This window comes from Mobula hypostoma, chromosome 20, assembly GCF_963921235.1.
Source record: "Mobula hypostoma chromosome 20, sMobHyp1.1, whole genome shotgun sequence".
NCBI classification, from domain to species: domain Eukaryota; kingdom Metazoa; phylum Chordata; class Chondrichthyes; order Myliobatiformes; family Myliobatidae; genus Mobula; species Mobula hypostoma.
The window spans coordinates 17,120,586-17,143,183 of record NC_086116.1 but is presented as its reverse complement, the minus strand read 5'-3'; the positions used below and the strand labels follow the sequence as shown (position 1 = coordinate 17,143,183).

The window sequence follows — 22,598 nt, the reverse complement described above, 5'->3', positions numbered from 1 at the left end:
TATGCTGTTTTTAGAGAGAATGTCCTTACATGAATATCAAAGATTTAGAGAGAATCTTCACCCCATGCTCAGGATACACAAATGCAGTCATTGCTATTTAGCCAAAAATATTTATAATAAATTTCCTTTGAAGTCCTTGTTATACATGTTGATTGCAAATCTCACATGTGACCTTGCCAATATTGACAGCTCTGGTTTTTGATTTTGCATGAATTGAATATTCAGCTATATTTTGCTAACAGGCTACAACATTCTAAACCATAAGTACTCTCCAAGTTCAAATTAAGTCAAATTAAAAAAGTCAGATATGTTCTTACTTACAATTGGACAATTTGTGTTACAGGTTTTAGCAACACACTGCACCTCATGAAGCCCTGTGACGACGTCCTTTGTGCTGGTACAGGAACATTCCTTACAAGATTCCTCCCAAGTTCTCCCAACCAGGTAGGCCACATCATTATGAACACAAACCTGTTCACGAAAAGTAACAAATGCCACGTATCTTAATATACCTTGGAACATAAGAACCTAAGAAATAGCAGAAGTATTCTGCCATCTGGCCCATTGTACCTGTTTCACCATTCAAAAAGATCATAGTTGATCTGGCCTGTGGGCTCAACTGCACCCATCTGCCTTTTCCCCATAACTTTTAATTCCCTTGCTACTCAAACCTCTGTTTAACTGTGTCATAAATATATTTAATATGGTAACCTCTTCTGCTTTGAACCTAGTGAACTTCCTCTGCATTGCCTCCAAAGCCAGCATATCTTTCCTCAATTAGGAAGAATAGAACTGCATGCAGTACTCGAGGTGTGGCCTCACCAGTCTTCTGTACAGTTGTAACATAGACTCCCTACTCATAAATCCACTCCCTCTGGCAATGAAGGTCAGCATTGCGTCTACCTTCCTGATAGCCTGTCGTAACTGCAAATCAACCTCCTTAAATTCATGCACAAGCATTCCCAAGTCCCTCTGCACCACAGCATGCTGCAATCTTTCATGATTTAAATAATAATTTGATCTTCTATTTTTCCTTCCCAAAGTGGCGACCTCACATCTATCAATGTTGTACTCTATCAGCCAGATCCTTGCCCAATCACTTAACCTGTCTATATCTCTCAGCAGACTTTCTGTATCCACTGTACAATTTGCTCTTCCGGCTCAATTTAGTGTCATCAGCAAACTTAAATACGCTACCCTCAGTCCCTCTTCCAAATCGTTAATGTCCATCATAAACATTTACAGGCCCAGCGCCAACCACTGTGGCACTCTGCTACCCAATGACTGTCAACCAGAGAAACGCCCATTTATCCAACTCTCTGCCGTCTATTGGTTAACTGATCCTTTACCGAAGCTAATGCATTATCCCCAAGTCTATGCATCCTTAGCTTACATTCAAGTCTTTCATGCAGTACCTTATCTTGGAATCCAAATATACCACATCCTCCTGTTCTCCCCTATCCATCCTACTCATTATATCCTCAAAGGACTCTCATAAGATTGTCAAACAGGACATGGCTTTCATAAATCCATGCAGTATCTGCCTAGTAGAATTACTTCTATTCAGATATCTAGCTATTTTTTCCTTAATGATAGCTTCAAGTATTTTCCCCACTACAGATATTAAAACTTACTGGCCTATTGTTATCCACCTTTTGATTATGCCCTTTTTTAAACAGTGATGTGACATTCACTGTTTCCTAATCGTCCAGGTACTGTCCAGAGTTCGGAGACTTTTGGTAAATTATTTCAAATGGAACTATAACTTCCTCCATTTATTTCAGTTCCCTGGGATGCATCCCATCAGGACCATGGACTCATCTACATTTAGGTCTAGCAGTTTGCTTATTACTAACTCTTTAGTGACAGCAATTGTATCAAGGTCAAGTTCAAGGTCTCTTTGGCATGTTAAATATGCCCTCCACCATGAAGACTGGCACGAAAAAGTCATTCAAGGCCGGCCATTTTCACATCACCCAATATTAATTCCTCCTTCTCATCTTCCAACGGACTTACATTCACTTTAGCCATCCCTTTCTGCTTTATATAATTATAAAAACTTTAACTCTTGTTTCTATATTTTGTGCTAGAATAACATGTAATACATAGGCACAGTAATATCTCAGCTCAAGATGGTTTAATCCAATATTTCACTATTAAACTGGCAATGAAGGGTTACTATTGAAGAAGTGCATGAGTCGAGCTTAAGCCCACTAACTCTCTGTTATCCTGACCCATAGTTGACACGTAGAGAATATCCTCCACAGTGACCTACATTTCAGATAATCCAACGCTACCAGTAATACACATCCACAGTAATACTCATTTAATATAATGTTACCATAACAAGCAGTAAATTTTACCTCTTCACAATATATCTCATGGTAACTTGCACATTATTAACTGATGGTAATAATCTTAGAGTTCCCTCACTGCTGCATTGCCACTTCACAAACATTGGACGCCCACACCTCTCAGAGTCACACAACCCTACTGTCATCCTGCCACACAGTCATAAAACCTTCACATTCACACTGTCCTACAGTCAGTCCACCCTACAGTCATAACCCCCAATAGTAACATACCCTCTCCACTCACATCCCTCTGGGTCATAATACACCCGCACCGTCACAATCCTCACAGTTACACCTGTCTAGAGACATCCCATTCCATTGAAACAATCAAGAGTCTCAATTCCAAAGTCACCTCCACTCACAGTAACATCCCTTTATAGAGTAACTTCCATTCAGGTTATTTTTTTCTCTATTCACTTCGATGTGTAACTTGAGGGGATCAACAAGTGGGTAGGAGTAGGGGTCATGGGTTTGCAGGAGCTGTCAGGAGTTACATAGGTGAATAATTTCAGTGTATTTAGTTCATGATACACACTGCATTGCCTAATAATAACCTGCCTTATTATAATAGGTTATTAACATATAAGAAGCTGTTTAGGAACAACTTTTTCCTCTCCGTAATCAGATTTCTGAATTGAGAATGAACCAGCCCATAATCACTATTTTTGCACTACTTATTTAATTTGTTTTTTTGATCTATTTCTTACTGCAATTTACAGTATTTTTATATATTGCACTGCTGCAAAGCAACGCGTTTCATGGCACATGTCAGTGACAATAAACCTAGTTCTGATTCTGATCCAGTGGGAGTAGCTCCCTGTCAGAGTAAGCTACTCTCACAGTATTATCCCCACTGGATAAGCACTACTGGAGAACCAGAATCAGGTTTAGTATCACTGGCATATGTTGTGAAATTTGTTGTTTTGCTGCTGCAGTACATTGCAATACATAACAATGAAGAGAAGCTGTAAATTACAGCAAGTATATAGAAAACAGTTAAATTAAATAAGCAGTGCAAAAAAAGAAAAAAAAGTAGTGAGGTAGTGTTCCTGGGTTCAATGTCTGTTCAGAAATCTGTGGCAGAGGGGAAGAAGCTGTTCCTGAATCCTTCACCGTGTGCCTAGGGAGGCTATTGCCCATGATGGAGCTGACAAAGATGACAACTTTCTGCAGGTTATTTTGGTCCTGTGCAGTGCCCCTCCATCCCCCATACGAGACAGTTATGCAGCCAGTTAGAATGCTCTACATGGTACATCTATAGAAATTTGTGACTGGCTTTGGCGACATACCATTCAATCGCTTAAAGGTACATTTGCCTGAAAGTATCACCAGTAAGATACCCATTTGGTTCAACATGCAGAAACTACATTCAAGAAGTAACATACAGCTTCAGTTACCTCATTAGGTTCACAGTAGGATGTAGTGCAGTTGCAATCGTTGATCACTGACTTGACCGAATATCCAACAGGGCAGCTCACAATTTGATTACTACAACTGCAAACGCATTCGTATCTGTCACAACATTTTGTTGCTACTCTTCTCAATTCACGATGTGATGGACATTTTATAGGTTGGCTCTGACACGTGTCCCTTTTGCAGACTGAAAAGAATAGAACATTGGGATTAGACATTATCAACTACTTCCATTCAAATACTGTGATCCTCAAACGCTTGCAACTCAGTGTCACTCGTACAGTAAATGGAATTATTTAAGGTGGGGTTTACAGTGCCTCAGTTTTGACCAATTTTGCCAGGCCTGAAGTTAGGATATAGATTTCTTTTTCCTACAGGAAAATGAAAATGACTTGCAGGCTAGTAATGCTGAACAGATGTGATCACCTCTCCCAGTTTTCCAATCTATCATTGTTGTATGTGCCTTCTTCGTGCTTATTATCAAATGGCAAAGCCATACTGAGCATTTCCACATTTAATTCCTGTCCGATACCAAGTTAACCAATCTCTGGACAAATCATGTTGCTTTAGATCCAAAGGGGTGACGTGAGAAAGGGCACATTGGCATCTTATCATCTGATTGGCACAGGGTAGCATAGCATATTACCACAGACTAGTGGTATATGCCCTCTTGAATACCATGTTTATATGGGATTGGTTTATTTTGTATTGTTTGAGAAGCTCAATTTTCTTAGTACAAATTTAAGAGAAATTTTCAGCAACATATTCAGACACAAAAACAAAAATCCACCAAGATGAGCGTCTTAAATCGAATTCTGACGCAGTATAAAATATCGATCTCGGCAAAAGAATGGGAGTTTGTGGTGGAATCGTCTCACAGAAGCTTACTATGATTGACCCTTTCCAAGCTGTCATTAGCGGACCAATGGCAATTTGTTGCTCTCTGAGCAGTGGCCAGCTGTATGTGGGAAAGTACAAGAGTGAGATACAATCTTAATAGTGTCCTGGAGCTGTGCAAATCAAGAAAGAGGTCAGAAGACTCTCTGAAACATCAGTACTTCAACGGCAGTGAAGGAAGTAAAAGGAATAGCACAGTCGCATAGCTAGTAGAGTTACCAGCTCACGTTCCAACAACCTGGGTTCAATGCTGACCACTGGTTAGTTTGTGTGGAGCTTGCAGGTTCTCCCTTCAACTGCATGGGTTTCCTCCAGGTGCTCCAGTTACCTGTCATCCTTGGTGTGTAGGTGAGTGGTAATTGCTGGCCGGTGATGGGGTTGTTCACGGTAATGTGGGGAGAATAAATGGAACTAGCATAGGATTGATGCAATAGGATGCTTCAAAGTCAAAGTAAATTTATTGTCAAAGTATATAAATGTCACTGTCTACTGCCTTGAGATTCCTATTCTTGCAGGCATTTACATGATAATAAAGACATGCAATAGAATTGATGAAAACATACATAAATAAAGATTGACAAACAAGCAATGTGCGAAAGAAGACAGATTATGCAATAAATAATATAAAATAACAAATAACATTAGATATATCATTCTGATAGCATGAGTTGTAGAGTGCTTGAATGTGAGTCTGAGGTTTGTGGAGTCAGTTCAGAGTTGAAGTGAGTGAAGTTACCCACACTGTTTCAGGAGCCTGATGTACTTTCTTGTTCTTGGTGATCTCTTGTACTTTCATGGGTTGCCAGTCCTGAACACCACTGACTTAGCCCTCAGCGGCTTGTGAATCTCTTGTTGCATCCAAGATTTCTGGTTGGTAAAGACTGAATGACTTTGTGGGGACACACTCATCCACAAGTTTCTTTGAAAAGCTTGATGGTCATTGTGAGCATAGCAGGTCAACTGGCCTCTTTCTCTACGATCTTTTTGAAAACTCTAGCAGGTATTCACCTAAAAATGTTGTGCCGGTCCAGTTTATAAGAATCACAGAGTGGAAAAGGGCATGTTTGGGCATTGGCTTGTGCCTAGTGATCACTATTAGCTTGGTTAATGGAAGAAAAGAGGCCAGTCATTCTCCACTGGTCTCTCAGTCATTCAGCAACATAATACAGTCAGGCACAGACAATGATGTCACAGGAAGTAGGCATGTAGAATCTACGTTCTGTGTATTGTTCCAACCTTGTTGCATCTAACCAGGGCTATGAGTCAAATGCAGGCAGATAAAGCTGGTTCACTGAGCCACTCAGTCAGCATGGATGCATTGGGCTGAAGAGCCTTTTCAATGCCGTATGTCTCTATAACCAGCTGAGAGCCAGAGTTTTCTGATTTAGAACCTTTGGGCAAGTTCAAAAGATGGCAATCCACAAATAGGATCAAAATTGAGTGCTAAAAATACACCTCCAAACTGTTAGGCTTATTAGCACAGCAATCAATTAGTGCCTGCTTTACCCTTCAGCAAATAACTTTCTGTAATGTTCAACCACCCAGGTAGAGCAGTAGCTCACGATGAGAAAACATAGATGTGGCATGGCGGAGTTCACAAATATTTGCAAGGCCAGCCAGCTATCTACTGTGCATGTTAACAGCAATGTGTGCTTCCTTTGCTGACAACATTGAGAAATGTAAAAGGGTGTGTGTACTCCCACAATGTTCTCTTTGGCTAGGAGCATGTACTCAATAAATGGAAACTATGGTCATTTCGCTGAAATACACCAGACAAAAGGACAGCAGATACCTCTGAAATATCTACTTGTGTTCAAATACATGTCACATATAGAAAAGAAACCTATAGAATATTGGAAGGCGTAGATAGAGTGGATATGGGGAGGATGTTTCCTATATTGGAGGAGTCAAGGACAAATGGGCACAAATTCATAATACAAGGACATCTCTTTAGAATAAATATGAGGAGGGATTTCTTTAGTGAAAGTGTGGCGAACCTGTGGAATCCATTGCCACAGACAGCTGTGGAGGCCAAGTCATTGGGTATATTTAAAGTGGAGGTTAATAGGTTCTTGATTAGTAAGGATGTCATAGGTTATGAGGAGAAGGCAGGAGAATGGGGTTTGAGAGGGAAAATAAATCAATCATGATGGAATGGCAATAGGCTGAATGGCCTAATTCTGCTTCTATGACTTACGGCTTTTGGCTTTGTGGTAAAACATAAATGGCAAATACAATACATCACACTGACTTGTAAACTAGTAATTTTCAGGCCACTGCAGGTCAAAAACGAGCAAAGAAGCATATGTGAAAATTTCTTCCCTATGTCTCAACCTTCTGATACAATCAAACAGAAAACAACACAAAAGGTGTTTATGCTGTAACTCTATGTGATGCCAAGTGCATCAATCCTACTGTTACTAAGAATGAAAGAACAGTTTACTAGCGAGTTACTAATTTTCACAATAACTCACCACATTCATAAATTGCCCTGCATTCGCCTGGATTTTTCAGCGAAAGTGAGCTTCCATCTTCACAGTTCGGAATAGGTTGTAAATCACAGGATTGAAAATCACAAACTACAGAAAGGAAGAGTATTGATTATTAGAGAAAGGTGACATTCTCCTGAACTTTACGTAAGCAGGCACAATGCATGAAGCAGTAAACAAAAAGCACTATCATTCATCAGCAAAATATTTTGCTTTTAAATTTATTTCACATGACACTGACACGTACCAATACGTAACTAAAGATTTCCTTCTATGCTGGAGGAACACAACAGGCCAGACAAAGGAATAAAGAGTCAATATTTCAGGCCAAGACCCTCATCAGAACATTCTGTTATTTTAGAAGGCAGCAAACTTCCAACTGAAATGACACAGAAGCTGTTTGACCCACAATTTTTCTCCAGTAGATTGTTAATTGCTCCAGATTCCAGCATCTACAATCCCTTGTGTCTCCAAATTCAAATATGATATTTTAGTATCCAATAGCATAGTTTGAAATCCCCTTTCCTTTTGCTCTGTAGCTGTTTAAACCTGCAAATCTTAATGTCTTCCATCTGAAGTAAGGTCATCAACCTGGAATACTATCACTGTTTCTCTCACTATGCTCTACCGGCAGAAAAAGTGGAATCTCCCGGCAGCCACTCATTTCAATCCTATGTCCCATTCCCATTCCGACATGTCTGTCCATGGCCTCCTCTGCTGCTGTGATGTGGCCACACTCAGGTTGGAAGATGAACACCTGATATTCCGTCTCCAACTTGATGGCATGGACATCAATTACTTGAACTTCCGGTAATTGCAGCCCCCCACCTCTTTACCTTTCCCATTCCTGTTCCTCTCTCTCACCTTATTCCCTTACCTGGGCATCACCTCCTTCTGGTGCTTCTTCCACTTTCCTTTCTTCCATGGTCTTCGGTCCTCTCTTATCAGATTCCCTCTTCTCCAGCCCTTTATCTTTTTCACCAATCAACTTCCCAGCTCTTTACTTCACCATCTCTCCCTCTCCCAGTTCCACCTATCACCTGCCATCTTGTACTTTTCCTCCCCTCCCCCCTCCGCACCCTCTACCTCTGACTTCCGCCCTTCCTTTCCAGTCCTGATGCAGGGTCTTAGTCCGAAATGTCAACTATTTAATCTTTTCCACGGATGCTGCCTAGCCTGCTGAGTTCTTCCAGCATTTTGTGTGTGTGGCTTTGGATTTCCAGGATCTGCAGATTTGCTTGCATTTGTGCAACAGCTGCCCAAGCCGATACCCATTTCCTGTCAGCTTCTGTTTTATTTCAGGGTTATTTTATTCTGCTTTTGTGCTTAAAAAAAATCACTCCATTCCTGCTACTGAATGAACTACCTTGTAAGGATGTGTCTGCTTAAAGTTCCCATAAACCATAACACAATGAGGGTAATTTCTTTCGAATTCTGAGGGTAAAATGGAAGTGAAACAACTCATACATATGTATTGTCATGGTAATAAGGGGCTGGTGAGAGGGTGCAGTTACTATTACATCCCGTTATTGTCTGGTGCTTGAATAGAACTGCTGTTTCAATTCGTAGCTTTTATAAATGAATAAACTATGATGGTGTCACATCTAAGATTTAATTACAAATCTTCACGTAAACATCCTTTATATTACAACATTTTTGCATTGATATAGAGCGATTATCATCCCAAGCTGTAGCAAGGTGCGTTCGAAGAACTTTAAAACAATTTGATATATTAGGACTAGTAACGTTCATCAAAGCTGTAGGTTTTAAGGAGCAACTTAATGGAAGAGATAATGATTTAGAATTAAGGGAGTTCAGGACTATATAATGGGAGCATAAAACTTAGAAATATGCATGTGGGCAGAACTAGAAGTGGTTGTAATGTCAGAAGGCTACATAGTGTACAGATAAAGAACCTAGACATAGGCAATAAATGTAACAATTTGCATGTAAAATGAGGAATTTCAAAGTACAAGCACACCACACAAAGTATTTTTAGCAAAATATACATGCCAGGTTGTGAGAGTAAATTGTACTTCCCTTCATTCTCTAAGCATTCATTGTTCAACATTACAACATCGTGCCAGCAGTACAGCTCGTTAAATAATCCAGAAAATCACATCCATTTAAGTGAAGTTTTTCTGTATTTAACTCAATGAGGGGAAAAATTCTTTCACTTAGTAGTAAACAAAGTAAAAACATCTATAAAAGAAATCCTTGCACCAATCTCTTACACAGACAGAAACGAACGTGCTCTATTTTTAGCAGAAATCATGAAGCATGAATGCATTCTGAATATTACAGTCAAGTGCCAGAAATACTTATACGTACGGCATTCATACTGTGGGCAACATTCATCCGTGACCCGTCTTAACACTGGACTCTCACAGGGGGCACACGTGGGTACTAGAGAGGGAAAGAGAAAAAATATATCAGAACAAGCCTTCTTGTTTTGGAAATTATGCATAAATTTTGAAGAAGTAACACACGCAATATGCTGGAGGAACTCAGAAGGTCAGGCAGCATCAGTGGAAATGAATAAGCAGTTGACGTTTTGGACTGAGACCCTTCTTCAGGACTGGTAAGAAGGGGGGGAAGACTCCAGAATAAAAGAGTGGGAAGAGGGAAACCCTAACGCTGTTAATGCGTCAGGGAGATGGGATGAGATTGGATGTTCAGGAAGTGGAGGAGTTGCAGGTGAAGGCAGCATCAATAGTGGAGGAAGGGAACCCCTGTTCTTTGAAGAAGGAGAACATCTTTGATGTCCTGGAATGTAAAGTCATATCCTGGAGACAGATGCAGGAGATGTGAATTTTTTTGAAGAATCAGTTACATGCATTATACCGTCATAATCTATAGTTCTGTTAACTCATACCAGGGTGAGTTTGGAATATGAGTATTGATATGTAAGCACTCATGCCGACAAGGTGAGGTTGCTGAAGTCTCAGTATTCAAACTTTAAAAGAGGATTTCAAGTGTTAAAATATTCAGCAACGTGAGGATTAGATGTTCAGATTATTGACTGGATCCAATGGTCATTTTAACAAACTCGTTAAAATATACCTCTGTGTTAATGGTATTAATGACTTCCGAAGTAAGTTAGAAAATAATTGGGAATCACTGTTCCAATAATACTCATTTTGTTGAGAAACTGCAACTCTGAAAAAGCTGCATATTTTAAGTAGAGCTATGTTCCCCCACAGTGGCGGGGTGGAGATACGTCTCTACCAAAGGAAGTGCAAGGTGCTCCTTCCCTCCGCTAGCCCGCAAGTCACCCTTGGTCATATGGGCAGCTGGTACATATCACAACTGACCATTGAAGTCAGGCAGACAATGTCTGAAGAGTATTGATAATGGCTGGGGTCATCCATCTTGTAAAGACACTGCCCAGAAGAAGGCAATGGCAAACCACTTCCGAAGAAAAACTTGCCAAGAACAATCATGTTCAGGGAAAGATTATGATCACCCATGTCATACGACACGGCACGTAACGAAAGAACGAATGGTCACCCGGCAAACAAGATAATGCATAACAACTAGTTCATTCACTCAAATGCCCAGAATCATTTCTATTGCAGCTGATAGTTCCTTTTCACCTGTGATAGATGGGCAGGGTCGGCTTGTGCAGTTGATCTGTCTGTTTTCTAAGCACATGCAGAGCTGGCATGGATCATGTTGTGGTATCCATGTATCCAAATACTACAAAATAAAGCACATTAGAAGTATGTTAAAGGCTTTCCACTGGTCCGTGTAATGACAATTTTCGCTCAAGTTACTGTTTTTCCTGTCATAAAAATGTCAAAACAAGGTATTCTTCACAACACACACAAAATGCTGAAGGAACTCAACAGGCCAGGAAACAGCCACAGAGGGAAAAGAGTAGTCTACGTTTCGGGCTGAGGCCCATCATCGGGACTGCAAAGGAAGAGGGCAGAAGCCAGAATAAAAAGGTGGGGTGGGGAGGGGGGAGTGGGACGAGCTGGCAGGTGATAGTTGAGATCAGATGAGGAGGGTAGATGGGTGTGTGGTGGAAGGGCTATGAAAGGGAATGATATGAGAGGCTGGGTAGTGATAGGTGTAAGAGGTAAAGTGCTGAAGAAGAAGGAATCTGATGGGAGAGAGCAATGGTATAAAGAGAAGGAGGTGGGGGAACCAGAAGGAGGTGAAGGGCATCTCGTGAATACATGATAGTGGAAGAGAAGAGGTGAGAGGGGCACTAGAATGAGGGAAAACAAAGAAGACAGAGAGGAGGGGAGGATCCAGAATTTAGAGAAATTGATCTTCATGCCATGAGGTTGGAGAGTACTATGGCAGACTATGAGGTTTCGCTCCTGCATCTATTCTGTCAATCTGTTATATGTCTGATTAAGGCCACTCCTCATTCTTCTGAACTCAAAGGAATACAGACCCAAACTATCCCATCTTGACTTATCAACCCAAGACTTATCCAGATCAATCTCCTTTTGACTGTCCCTAATGCTATCATATTCTTTTTTAGGTAAGGGGATCAAAACTCTGCATCGGGGTTCAGAACATAAACATGAGAAAGTCTGCAGATACTGGATATCCAAAGCAACACACACAAAATGCTGGAGAAACTCAACAGGTCAGGTAGCATCTACTGAAATGAATAAACAATTGATGTTTTGGGCCATTACTAACTCCCCCAATACATCTGTAATAAAACTTCCATTGTCTTAAACTTCAACTCCTTTTCAATAATTGCCGGCATGCCATTTGCCTTCTTAACCACTTGTCAGATCGGCCCGTTCGCTTTGCGTGATTCGTTCTCGAGAATGCCTAGATACCTTTGAACCTTACCCATTTGTATTCTGTCTTCATTTAGATAATAATCTGCCTTTTGTTTCTTTTTATAAAAGTGCATGATCTCACACTGCCCCACACTACACTGCACTTGCCAAGTTTATATCTGGTCACTTAAACCATGGACTTCAGTACGGTCTGAGCCTCAGCACCTGTACAGTGCTGTGCAGGAGTACACAACAGCATGCTAAAGGCAGATGTCAGAAGGATATCAGGGAGGTCTACGGCAGGACGCTGGTTTCCGCTGACTTGCGGCCTAATGGCCCATTGTGGATTATCGTGTTTCATGAAGTCACCACCCAGGTAAGACTTCAGGGTGTGCGTGCAGGGAAGTACTCATGCAACCATGGGAATCCTATCAGAGGCAAAACCCAAAGCATGACCTAGGTTGAAGGTGAACCTGTTCGTGAATCTCCACTGCTTTGCACAAATTCATCAACATAACAATAGATAATTTCAGGTTAAAATCGCCACATTATGAATAGTGTTGAGAAGTGCCATATTCAGTACTTTTGATCTGAGGTTTCCAAAGACTGCATTAGTTTTATTTGCTTCCACAAAAGTACCAGCATCTTAATTTTATTTTCTGTGGTCACACTTGTACCTGATGATGAACTTGCTGCTCATCCGTGCACTGAGTGCAGACATTGTCAGTGACACATTTCCCTTCCAATAGCAGTTTGCCTCCTGGACAGAAGCAGCCTTCATTTGGAGAACCCAGGCAACTTGTAGCATTCGCGTGTGCAATGTTTTCGCAGTGCTGGATGCAGTTTACCCCGCAAGGCTCATACACAAAGGAGTCGGGGCAGTAGATGGCTAAAAGCAAGAGGGGAAAAGAAAGAGGGTGATGGATTAAAACAAATGTACTGTGAGTTTCAGAAACTGGACAACAATTTAGCTGCCAAATCAGTTCTAATTTGGTGATCAATATACTGTGTATGTATGGTAAGGATCATGTCAGTGACACACTGGAGTATGTGCATCTAATGTATCTACAGAGAAGCATTTTCACTGTGTGCTTCAGTGGCACAGTCATTGGCAACACTGCTAATTCTGTTTCTGTTCCACAGCTCTACAGAGCTGGATTCAATCCTGCCCTTGGGTGCAGCCTACTTTGCATGTTCTCTCCCATGACCTTTGTAAGTTCCTGCTAGATGCTTTGGTTTCTTCTCATGATGGTAGGCTGACCGACCAACACAAATTACTGCTGGGTTTAGTGGCATGGAGAATTGATGGATATGAGAGAGAGAGAGAGAGACTGGGTTGTAAGGTTACAGAGAAAGCAAGAAGAAGGAGAATGGGACTGATGGGATTTCTCTGCTAGGAGTTGGCAGGGATCTGATAGTTTGAATGGCCTCCCTTTTGTATTGTGATAAATATGCCAAGCAAAGCAAGATGCTGATTTAACACATACAATGGTAAAGGAGCTCAAACTTGTAACTCTGTGTAGCTGAACACAGACATTAGTCGGTAGCTCAAGGTCTTTACAGAATGTTGCCCTAAAAATGCAAACCATGCATTGTTCTGTCCAATGTTGAAGCCTAATCTCATTGAATTACAATATAAAGAGCAGGACAACGTTGTGTGCATGTAACTACACCAAGGCAGGAATTACTGATGCAGCACTTTGTCACTTCCTGGGTTATCCAATGGTATTGGACATTTTGGCCTGGGTAAAAGAGAGCTGCTATTCTCTCTGTATATGCCACTCATAATTTTATAAAATTCTAGCAGGTCTCCCTTCAGCTAATGCACTTCAGCCTAACAAGCGAGAATGAAAGGGTGAGTGGGAAAGATTCAAAGTGTATATCTAAATAAATAATAGATGCATCCATGGGAGCAGAAGGAGAAGATAGAAACATTCAGTCCCTCAGGCCCACTCCTCCAACCAATGGGACAATGATTAACCTCTATTTATCATCTTCTCTAAATTCTCTGACACTCTTAACCAACAAAAAATGGTCAATCCCCTTCTTCAATGCTCCAGCTGTTTTATCATCCACCATCTTTTGCAGGAAGGATTCCAAATTTAATTTTTTCTTTACTAGCTAATATACTTTCTGATTTCACTCCCAGGTGGCCACTGTGGTAAATATTTGCACTGGATTTTCCCACCTTTGGAATTTGTTTGTCTTTAATCACCTAATCACCTTTATTAAGCTTACAGATAATGCTAACCCCATGTGCTTATTTTATATGGAAACCCCTCGCTTCGTATCACTGCTGCCTACTGGTGTATTGCCCCTAGTGTGTAGGTAGTGGTAGAATCTGGTGGAGGCTGATGAGGATCTGGGGATATAAAACATGAGATTATTTTAGGATTTGGGTAAAATTAGGTCATTGATAGCTGATGTTAACTTTAAAGGTTAAAAGTTAACTTTATTTGTCACATGTACTTTGAGACGTAGAGTGAATTATGCCATTTTGTGTCAAGTTAAATCAGCAAAGATTTGCTAGGCTGTTTGCAAGTGTTGCCACATTCTGCCGCCAATGTGGCATGGTCACAACTCACTAACCTTAACCTATGTCTTTGGAATGTGGGTGGAAACCAGAGCACTCAGAGGAAACCCGTGTAGCCACGGGAAATAACTCGTTACAGCCAGAAGCAGGGATCGAACCCCCTTCGGTTGGCAACTGTAATGCATTGCACTACCGCAACACTGTCATGCCACTGTTTGGTGACCGAAGAGCCTGTTTCTGTGATGTATCTCTCTATGGCGCTGTGCTGTCAGATCTCCTGTGAGGGCACTGACAAAGGGGGACTAAATGCACAAAGCGATTACTCACGGCAAAAACTCTCCGACCTCCATCTGACACAGATGTCCTGAAGTTTGCACCTGAAGCTATATGCAGAAATGGAACTGCACACTTCACTGCCATCACAAGCCTTTTTCTGGCAGAGTCTGAGGTATGGCTGTGGCTCAACGACGTTGTGGCATGGCTCAAATACGGAGGAGAGGAGAATGTTACACTCATCTCCTGTCGACACACATTCATGGACCACCGGCTCTTCTTCAGTACAATGCTGCAATGATTGTTCCTTCAGAATCCACTCATTTATAAATGAGAGGCCGCTTTCAGCAATAGATCCAACTCGAAGTTCAAAGTCATTTAACTGATTATTGTCACATGTTCCTGAAAACAAAGAAAAAAAACAGGTAATGGGGTGGGTGGTTGATGTTAACATGTTATCTGGCAAGAACTTGTAACTACGAGACATCCTGAATGCATTATATTCCAAGATATAGAATAAGAAGTGTATAAGGCAGGGATCACCCCCAAAATAAAATGAGTAACACAATAAAATCACCCAGAAATATATGGATGGTTTTGCTATTTTTGTTGTTCACTAAGTACTTTTACCACTCTCCTTCAGATGGCTTCTTCATTTTGTCACTTACTCTCTGTTGTCATCCACCCAAACATAGAACTATCTTTGTATTTCTCTCTGCTGTCCTTCACTCAAGTACAGAACTATCTTTACCTTTTCTCTGCCCACTAGGGTGGCACAGTGGCGTAGTGGTTAGCACAACGCTTTACAGTACCGATGACCCAGGTTCAAATCCTGCTGCCTGTAAGGAGTTTGTAGTGTTGGCGTGTGGCCAAGTGGTTAAGGCGTTCGTCTAGTGATTTGAAGGTCGCTGGTTTGAGCCTTGGCTGAGGCAGCGTGTGTGTCCTTGAGCAAGGCACTTAACCACACATGGCTCTGCGACAACACCAGTGCCAAGCTGTATGGGTCCTAATGCCCTTCCCTTGGACGACATCGGTGGCGTGGAGAGGGGAGACTTGCAGCATGGGCAACTGCCGGTCTTCCATACAACCTTGCCCAGGCCTGCACCCTGGAAACTTTCCAAGTAGCAAATCCATGGTCTCATGAGACAAACAGATACCTACATACATAAATTGTGTGTGTAAGGAGTTTGTATGTCTCCCTGTGACGGTGTGTGTTTTCTCCGGGTGCTCTGGTTTCCTACTACATTTCAAAGACGTACGGTTGCTAGGTTAATTGGTCATGATTAGGCTACGATTAAATCAGGGGTTGCTGGGTGGCGTGGCTCAAAGTGCCAGAAGAGCCTATTACATGCCATAACTCAATAAATAAAGTAATTAATTAACCGTTCTTATCCCCTGGTTTACATCTAATTTGTCCTGCTTTCTCTCTCAACACATGCTGCATGCCCTTCTGTTTATATTTTATTTCATATATGGAAGGTTAGGTTAACCTAAGGTGAGCTTCATTTGTCACAGGTACATTGAGATATGCAGAGAAATGCATCGCTTGCTTCAAATCTGATCAACAGGGATTGAGCTGGGCAGCTCACAAGTGTTGCCACGTGCAGGGCGCCAACAAAGCATGCCCACAAATCACTGACCCTAACCACGTGATTTTGGAATGTCGAAGGGAATTGGGGCACTCGGAGGAAACCCACACAGTTACGGGGAGAACGTACAAACTCCTTACAGACAGTGGTAAGAATTGAACCCCAACCTTACAGCTGGTGCTGCAAAGCGTTGTGCTAACTATTGTACTACCATGCCTTGGAGTATCATGGAGTGGCCAACAGACTTCTCAAAGACCATTAAGAAACATCTTAAAAAGGACGAGAGATGGAGGCCTTTAGGGGCACAGTTCCAACAGAAGAATGGCTACAAGCCACAGAGAAATGAAAATCACAGGTGGAATTTTCCAATCCACTTGTTATCCCAGTTAAGGAAATAAAATGAGGCATTTAATTAAATTCAGTACATTTATCACAACTCAGAAATAACATTTAGGAACAGTTTTAGTCTCCATTAGGTGGACCCTTGCTGTCTTTGCATCTGCCGAGCTTTTGTTCCATGACTTGTTCTGTTGGAAGCAGCATTCGGTTCACACGAGGTTTCTTCCCCTAAGGACTGCTGGCTCATCTCATACTCAGTCCCATAAATGGGTAACAGAATGGCAACAGTGGAGATCTGGGACACGTGATTATAGAGAGGTACAAACATGAGATGAATGAGAGACTCTATCAACAGAGGCGCGGAGTCAGGATCAGGTTTAATATCACTGGCATATGTCGTGAAACTTGTTAACTTTGTGACAGCAGTACAATGCAATACATGATAGTAGAGAGAAACCATGTGAATTACAGTCGTTAATTAAGAAGTGTATAGGAAATAAAAATCAGTGAGGTAGTGTTCATGGGTTCAATGTCCATTCAGATATCAAATGGCAAAGGGGAAGAAGCTGTTCCTGAATCACTAACTGTGTGTCTTCAGACTTCTGTACCTCTTTCCTGTGTACATACATCTACTGATGCTTCTGGACACATCTTCAGTGATGTTCCTGGAATCATTGGGTGTTTCAGGTCTTTCAACATCATACAACCTCTTCCAGGTGACCCAGCCGGGGCTGATCAGACCCCAGCTTGTGTCCAGATGGCTAGCTACTTATGGCTCCATGGCTCCCCTCTTTTGAGCCACGGCCATCTTGAGGCCCTCTCTGCCGCATTGGTGGTACTGCAGATGGCTCTCCTCTTCCTCTCTCCCTCGATGCCCAAAATGCTGAAAGCTCTAACTAAAGAATGGGCTATGAATCCCCTACAACCAGCCTCCACTGGGAGACACCTCGCTCTCCATCCAGCCTGCTGACAGTTGCTGACCAGTCCTGCATACTTGGAGAGTTTCCTTTCAAAGGCCTCCTCCAAGCTATCTTCCCATGGGACTGTCAGCTCCAGCAGCACCACTTGCTTAGTAGACTCAGACACCAGGACAATGTCTGGTCACAGGGTGGTGGCTGCGATATGGTTGGGGAATTTCAGCTGCCCTTCGAGGTCCACCAACAGCTGCCAGTCCCTTGCAGAGGTCAGAATGCCTGCAGATGTTCTTTTGGCAGGTATTGGCTGCTCCCCAGCTCTGACAAAGGCAATGGTCTGCTTGGAGGGTCGGGACCACTTCGCCCACTCAACTCCTGCGCTGACGGCTTCAGCGATGGTCTTCAGGACCTGATCATGCCTCCACCTGTACCGTCCCTCACCAAGTGCCCTTGCGCAGCCGCTGAGGATGTGCTCCAGGGTTCCTCGCTTGGAGCACAGTGGGCACACAGATGACTCTGCCTTGCCCCATGTGTGCAGGTTTGATGGGCTTGGAAGCGCATCGTACACTGCCTGGATGAGAAATTGGATGCGGTGTGGTTCGGCTTTGATGGCAGCAATGAGAAGCGGGCATGTCCTGGGTGGTGGGGGTCCCTAATGATTGACTTCTATTAATTAACTACTGTTAAAATATGTAAAACATATATAAAAATATAGGTTATCAAACCCCTCAAGATCTTTATAATTATTTATGTTTTTTTCAGTAAGAAAAAAAAGCAGGCCTAAAAGAAAATTCCGTCCATTTCCCATTTTACATTACAAATTATCCACATTCATTTCTTTCAGTGACTCTTACATGGTGTGGATTCATATGCATCCTATAGTACGTTCAATCTATCTGCAAGCATTCAACCCACTTTTGTTAGAAAAGATTACCTTTTGCACCAACAGCCACTTTTCACAACACTCACAGACCAAAAAATGAAGAATAAACTATTCATTATGTCTTGTCATGATCCTCAAGCAGAAGCTTTTGCTATAATACAGATAGATTCAGACTCATACCAGGAGCAAACAAGTTAAACATTGTCATATTATCTTGATTGCAAGATAATATAGCAGCAAATATTGAGAGACACCTGATTACAATGAAGTCCCGTGCACAATATAAGTCCTGGGGTAGTGGAGGTGTAATTTGTCCATCTGTACAGATCACCCCATCCTTGACCAAGCTGTTCCACCATGAACATGATCTGTTATGAGTCAACATGACGCTTTCAGATCAGGTCATGCATGGCACATAACCTCCGCCGCACTGCTCAGGTGTGTTTCTGGGGTACAGGGGTTAGCGACCCTTGTGCCTGTTCTATCGCTGAGTAGCAGTGAACCATCTGATTGGCCTATCAGAATTCTCTTTGGGAAGTAGCTGACTTGATCAGCATTTCTGATCTGGCTATTGTTCATGATCGTACATAATAAAAAAAAGTCCTATGTATTTTCATATCAAAAATAAGTTAATCAAATTTATAATGATATTTGATACAATGAGTTCACCTATGCAAGGGGATGAAATTGATTACATGACATGGAGTCAATGTTAAACCCAGGCCTTCTCTCCTTGGAGGACTGATAACCGTTCCTAATTGGTCTCATAAGTGCTTACAACAGATATGTCTAACACACCTGAATAGACTTACATCGCACGCCAACCAGAAACCCTATGCACTGAGCAGACATTTTAAAACTTTGGAGCTCTCTGCAAAGGTTCTTGTTTAAAATTCTGATCATTGGTTAACAATAACTGCAACAATCCACCTGCTTCAAAAGGGTGATAATCCTACCAGTTCTCAAGAAAAGCAGGGTGAGCTACCTCAATGACAACACCCAGTTGCACTCACATCTTCTGCGGTGAAGTGCTTTGAGAGTTTGGTCATGGCTAGAACAAACTCCTGCCTAAGCAAGACCCTAGGCTTGCTGCACTTTACCTATTGCCACAATGGTCTACAGCGATGCAATCTCACCGGTTCTCCACTCAGCTTTGAATCACCTGGACAATAGCAATACCTACGTCAGCCTGCTGTTTACTGATTACAGCTCAGCATTCAACACCTTCATACCCTCAGTTCTAATCAACAAGCTCCAAAACCTGAGCCTCTGGACCTCCTTATGCTCCTGAATCCTTGACTTCCTGACCATGAGACCACAGTCAGAGCAGATCAGAAATGACGTCTTCTCCTCATGGACATTCAACACTGGTGCACCTCAAGAATGCATGCTTAACCCACTGCTCTATTCTCTCTACACCCATGACCGTGTGCTTAGTCACAGGTCACACAGCATCTATAAATTTACCAAAGACACAACTATTGTTGGTAGAATCTCAGAGGGTGTTGATGAGGCATACAGGAGTGAGATAGATCAGCTGGTTGAGTGGTGTCACAACAACAACAACCTTGTACTCAGCATCAGTAAGACCAAAGAACTGATTGTGGACTTCAGGAAGGGAAAGTCCTCATTGGGGGATAAGCAGTGGCAAGGGTGAGCAGTTGCAGATTCCTGAGAGTCAACATCTGTGAAAATCTATCTTGGGTCCAACATATTGATGCAATTACAACGAAGGCACAACAATGACTATATTTAATTCGGAATTTCAGAAGAGTTGATTGTCACCAAAGACACAAATTTCTACAGATGTACTGTGGAGATCATTCTTACTGGTTGCATCACCATCTAGTATGGAGGGGGCACCGCTGAGATTCGGAAAAAAATTGCAGGAAGTTGTAAATTCAGCCAACTCCATCATGGGCAGTGGCTACCCCAGCAGCAAGGACACCTTCAAAAGGAGATGCTTCAAAAAAGTGACATCCATCACCCACAACGTGCCCTCCTCCCATTGCTACCATCAAGGAGGAAGTACAGGATCCTGAAGACACACATTCAAAGTTTCAGGAACAGCTTCTAACCCTCCACCATCAGATTTCTGAATGGACAATGAACCCATGAGCACTACCTTACTATGTTTTTCCACTCCTTTTGCACCACTTTTTGATAGCTTTTTTTTATTATGTATTGCAATGTACTGCAGCAGCAAAACAAATTTCACAACATATGCCAGTGATATTAACCCTGATTCTGATTCTAAATCTCAACAAAAGCTGTCTATCCCACAAATTATAGTACTCACCACAAAGTCCAGATACTCGAGCAAAGAACAATGTAGGAGAAACCCAAAGCCCGAAAAGGTTGCTCAGCGGACTGAAGATTAGAACTAATCCCAGACTAGGAATATTTGCTACAAAATTACTGGACCCATGGTCAGTAATATCCATATTTCCAATAGTTAATGGAGGATAGGCAGGTTTTCCATTGATTGTAACCTAGTGGAAAGGAATGGAGAATTAATTAAAGCTCGTGATACATCTAAGCGATACAATTTAAAAAGCCTCTTTTCCATGTCAAACAAAGAGCATGATACTCAATTTGCAATTTTTAGCTTATGAATTGGATAAAAGAAAAAAATATTGATCCTGCCCATTAGAGGTGTTCTAAAGGGGTTGGTGTTAGGATGGCTTCTTTTAATGTTATATGTCAATGTTCTGGATGATAGAATTGATGGCTTTGTGGCCAGGTTTGTGGATGATATGAAGATAGGTGGAGGGGCTGGTCATGTCGAGGAAGCAGGGAGTCTAGAGAAAGATTTGGACAGATTAGGTGAAAGGGAAAAACATTGCCAGGTGGAACGCAATGTAGAGAAGTGTATGATCATACACCTTGATAGAAGGAACAAAGCTGTAGATCATTTCTAAGTTAAGAACAAATTCAAAAGTCAGACATGCCCAGGGACTTGGGAGTCCTAGTGCAGGATTCCCTTAAGGTGAACTTGCAAGTTGTGTTGGTAGTACAGAAGGCAAATGCATTGTTAACATTCATTTCAAGAGGGCTAGTATATAAAAGCAAGGATAGAATGTCGAGGCTTTAAAAGGCATTGATTAGTCAGACCGCACTTGGAATATGGTGAATGGGTTTGGGCCCCTTAACTAAGAATAGATGAGATGACATTGGAGATGGTCCAGAGAAGGCTCACTAGAATGACTCCAGGAATGAAAGGGTTAACTTATGAGCACCGTTTGATGGCTCCAGGCCTGTACTCACCGGGGATTATAAGAATGAGGGAAGATCTCATTGAATCTACCGCATAGTGAAAGGTCCGGATAGAGTGGACATGTAGAGGGTGTTTCCTATAGTGGGGGAGTGTAGGACCAGGCGGCCCATGTTCAGAATGCAAGGACGTCACTTTAGAGCTGAGGTGAGGAGGAATGTCTTTAGTCTGAGCCTGGTGAGTCTGTGGAATTCACTGCCATGGACGGCTGTGGAGGCCAAACCATTACGTATATTTAAAGCATAGATTGATAGGTTCTTGATTCGTAAGGGTGGACGAGGATTCAGGGAGAAGGCAGGAGAATCAGGTTGAGGGAGATAGTAAATCAGCCATGACTTATAATTATATAATAATATAAATCAGCCATGATAGAATAGCAGAGCAGATTGTTGGGCTGAAGAGCCGAATTCTGCTCCTATTTCTTATAGTTTTATGGCCTAGTCCAGCTACAAAATACACTTGTTCAGATGGAAGTCCAGGTGACTTAAAGAAAACTACATACCACAATAAAAATCTCATTAGCCTATCATGATGCACAGTGGCAGAGCTACTAGAGCAGTGTTTGACACCTTCACTGATGCAGGTTCAATCCTGACCTCCAGTGTTCATGTGTTTCCTATGGCTACTCCAGTTTCTTTCCACACCCCACAGTTGCATAGGCTGGTAGACTAATTGGCTTACAGATAAATCACTGCTAGTGTGAGTGCCAGTATTTTGAGGAGGGAGGCGAGGAGAGATCATAGAGACTAGAAAATAGGACTAAAGTAGCATAGGTGTAAGTGACTGGTTGATGGTTGATGTGGACATGGTGCACCACTAGGTCTGTTTCTATGTTGCATGTCTCTATTTCACATGATGTTTCTAAACCTAATGTGGCTATAATTAGTAG

At 42.0% G+C, this 22,598-nt stretch overlaps 1 protein-coding gene across 1 annotated transcript in view; it reads right to left on the bottom strand.

Annotated features, from left to right (window-relative positions):
- Positions 1-22,598, bottom strand: part of vwf (von Willebrand factor) — a 132,557-nt gene that overhangs the window by 32,413 nt on the left and 77,546 nt on the right. The window contains exons 36-43 of the mRNA XM_063072474.1: positions 20,735-20,927; positions 14,765-15,112; positions 12,582-12,793; positions 10,750-10,852; positions 9,485-9,559; positions 7,139-7,243; positions 3,752-3,954; positions 322-471 (exon numbers count right to left, since the gene is read on the bottom strand). Coding sequence (XP_062928544.1) covers positions 322-471; positions 3,752-3,954; positions 7,139-7,243; positions 9,485-9,559; positions 10,750-10,852; positions 12,582-12,793; positions 14,765-15,112; positions 20,735-20,927 — 1,389 coding nt within the window. The remainder of the gene's footprint in view (positions 1-321; positions 472-3,751; positions 3,955-7,138; positions 7,244-9,484; positions 9,560-10,749; positions 10,853-12,581; positions 12,794-14,764; positions 15,113-20,734; positions 20,928-22,598) is intronic.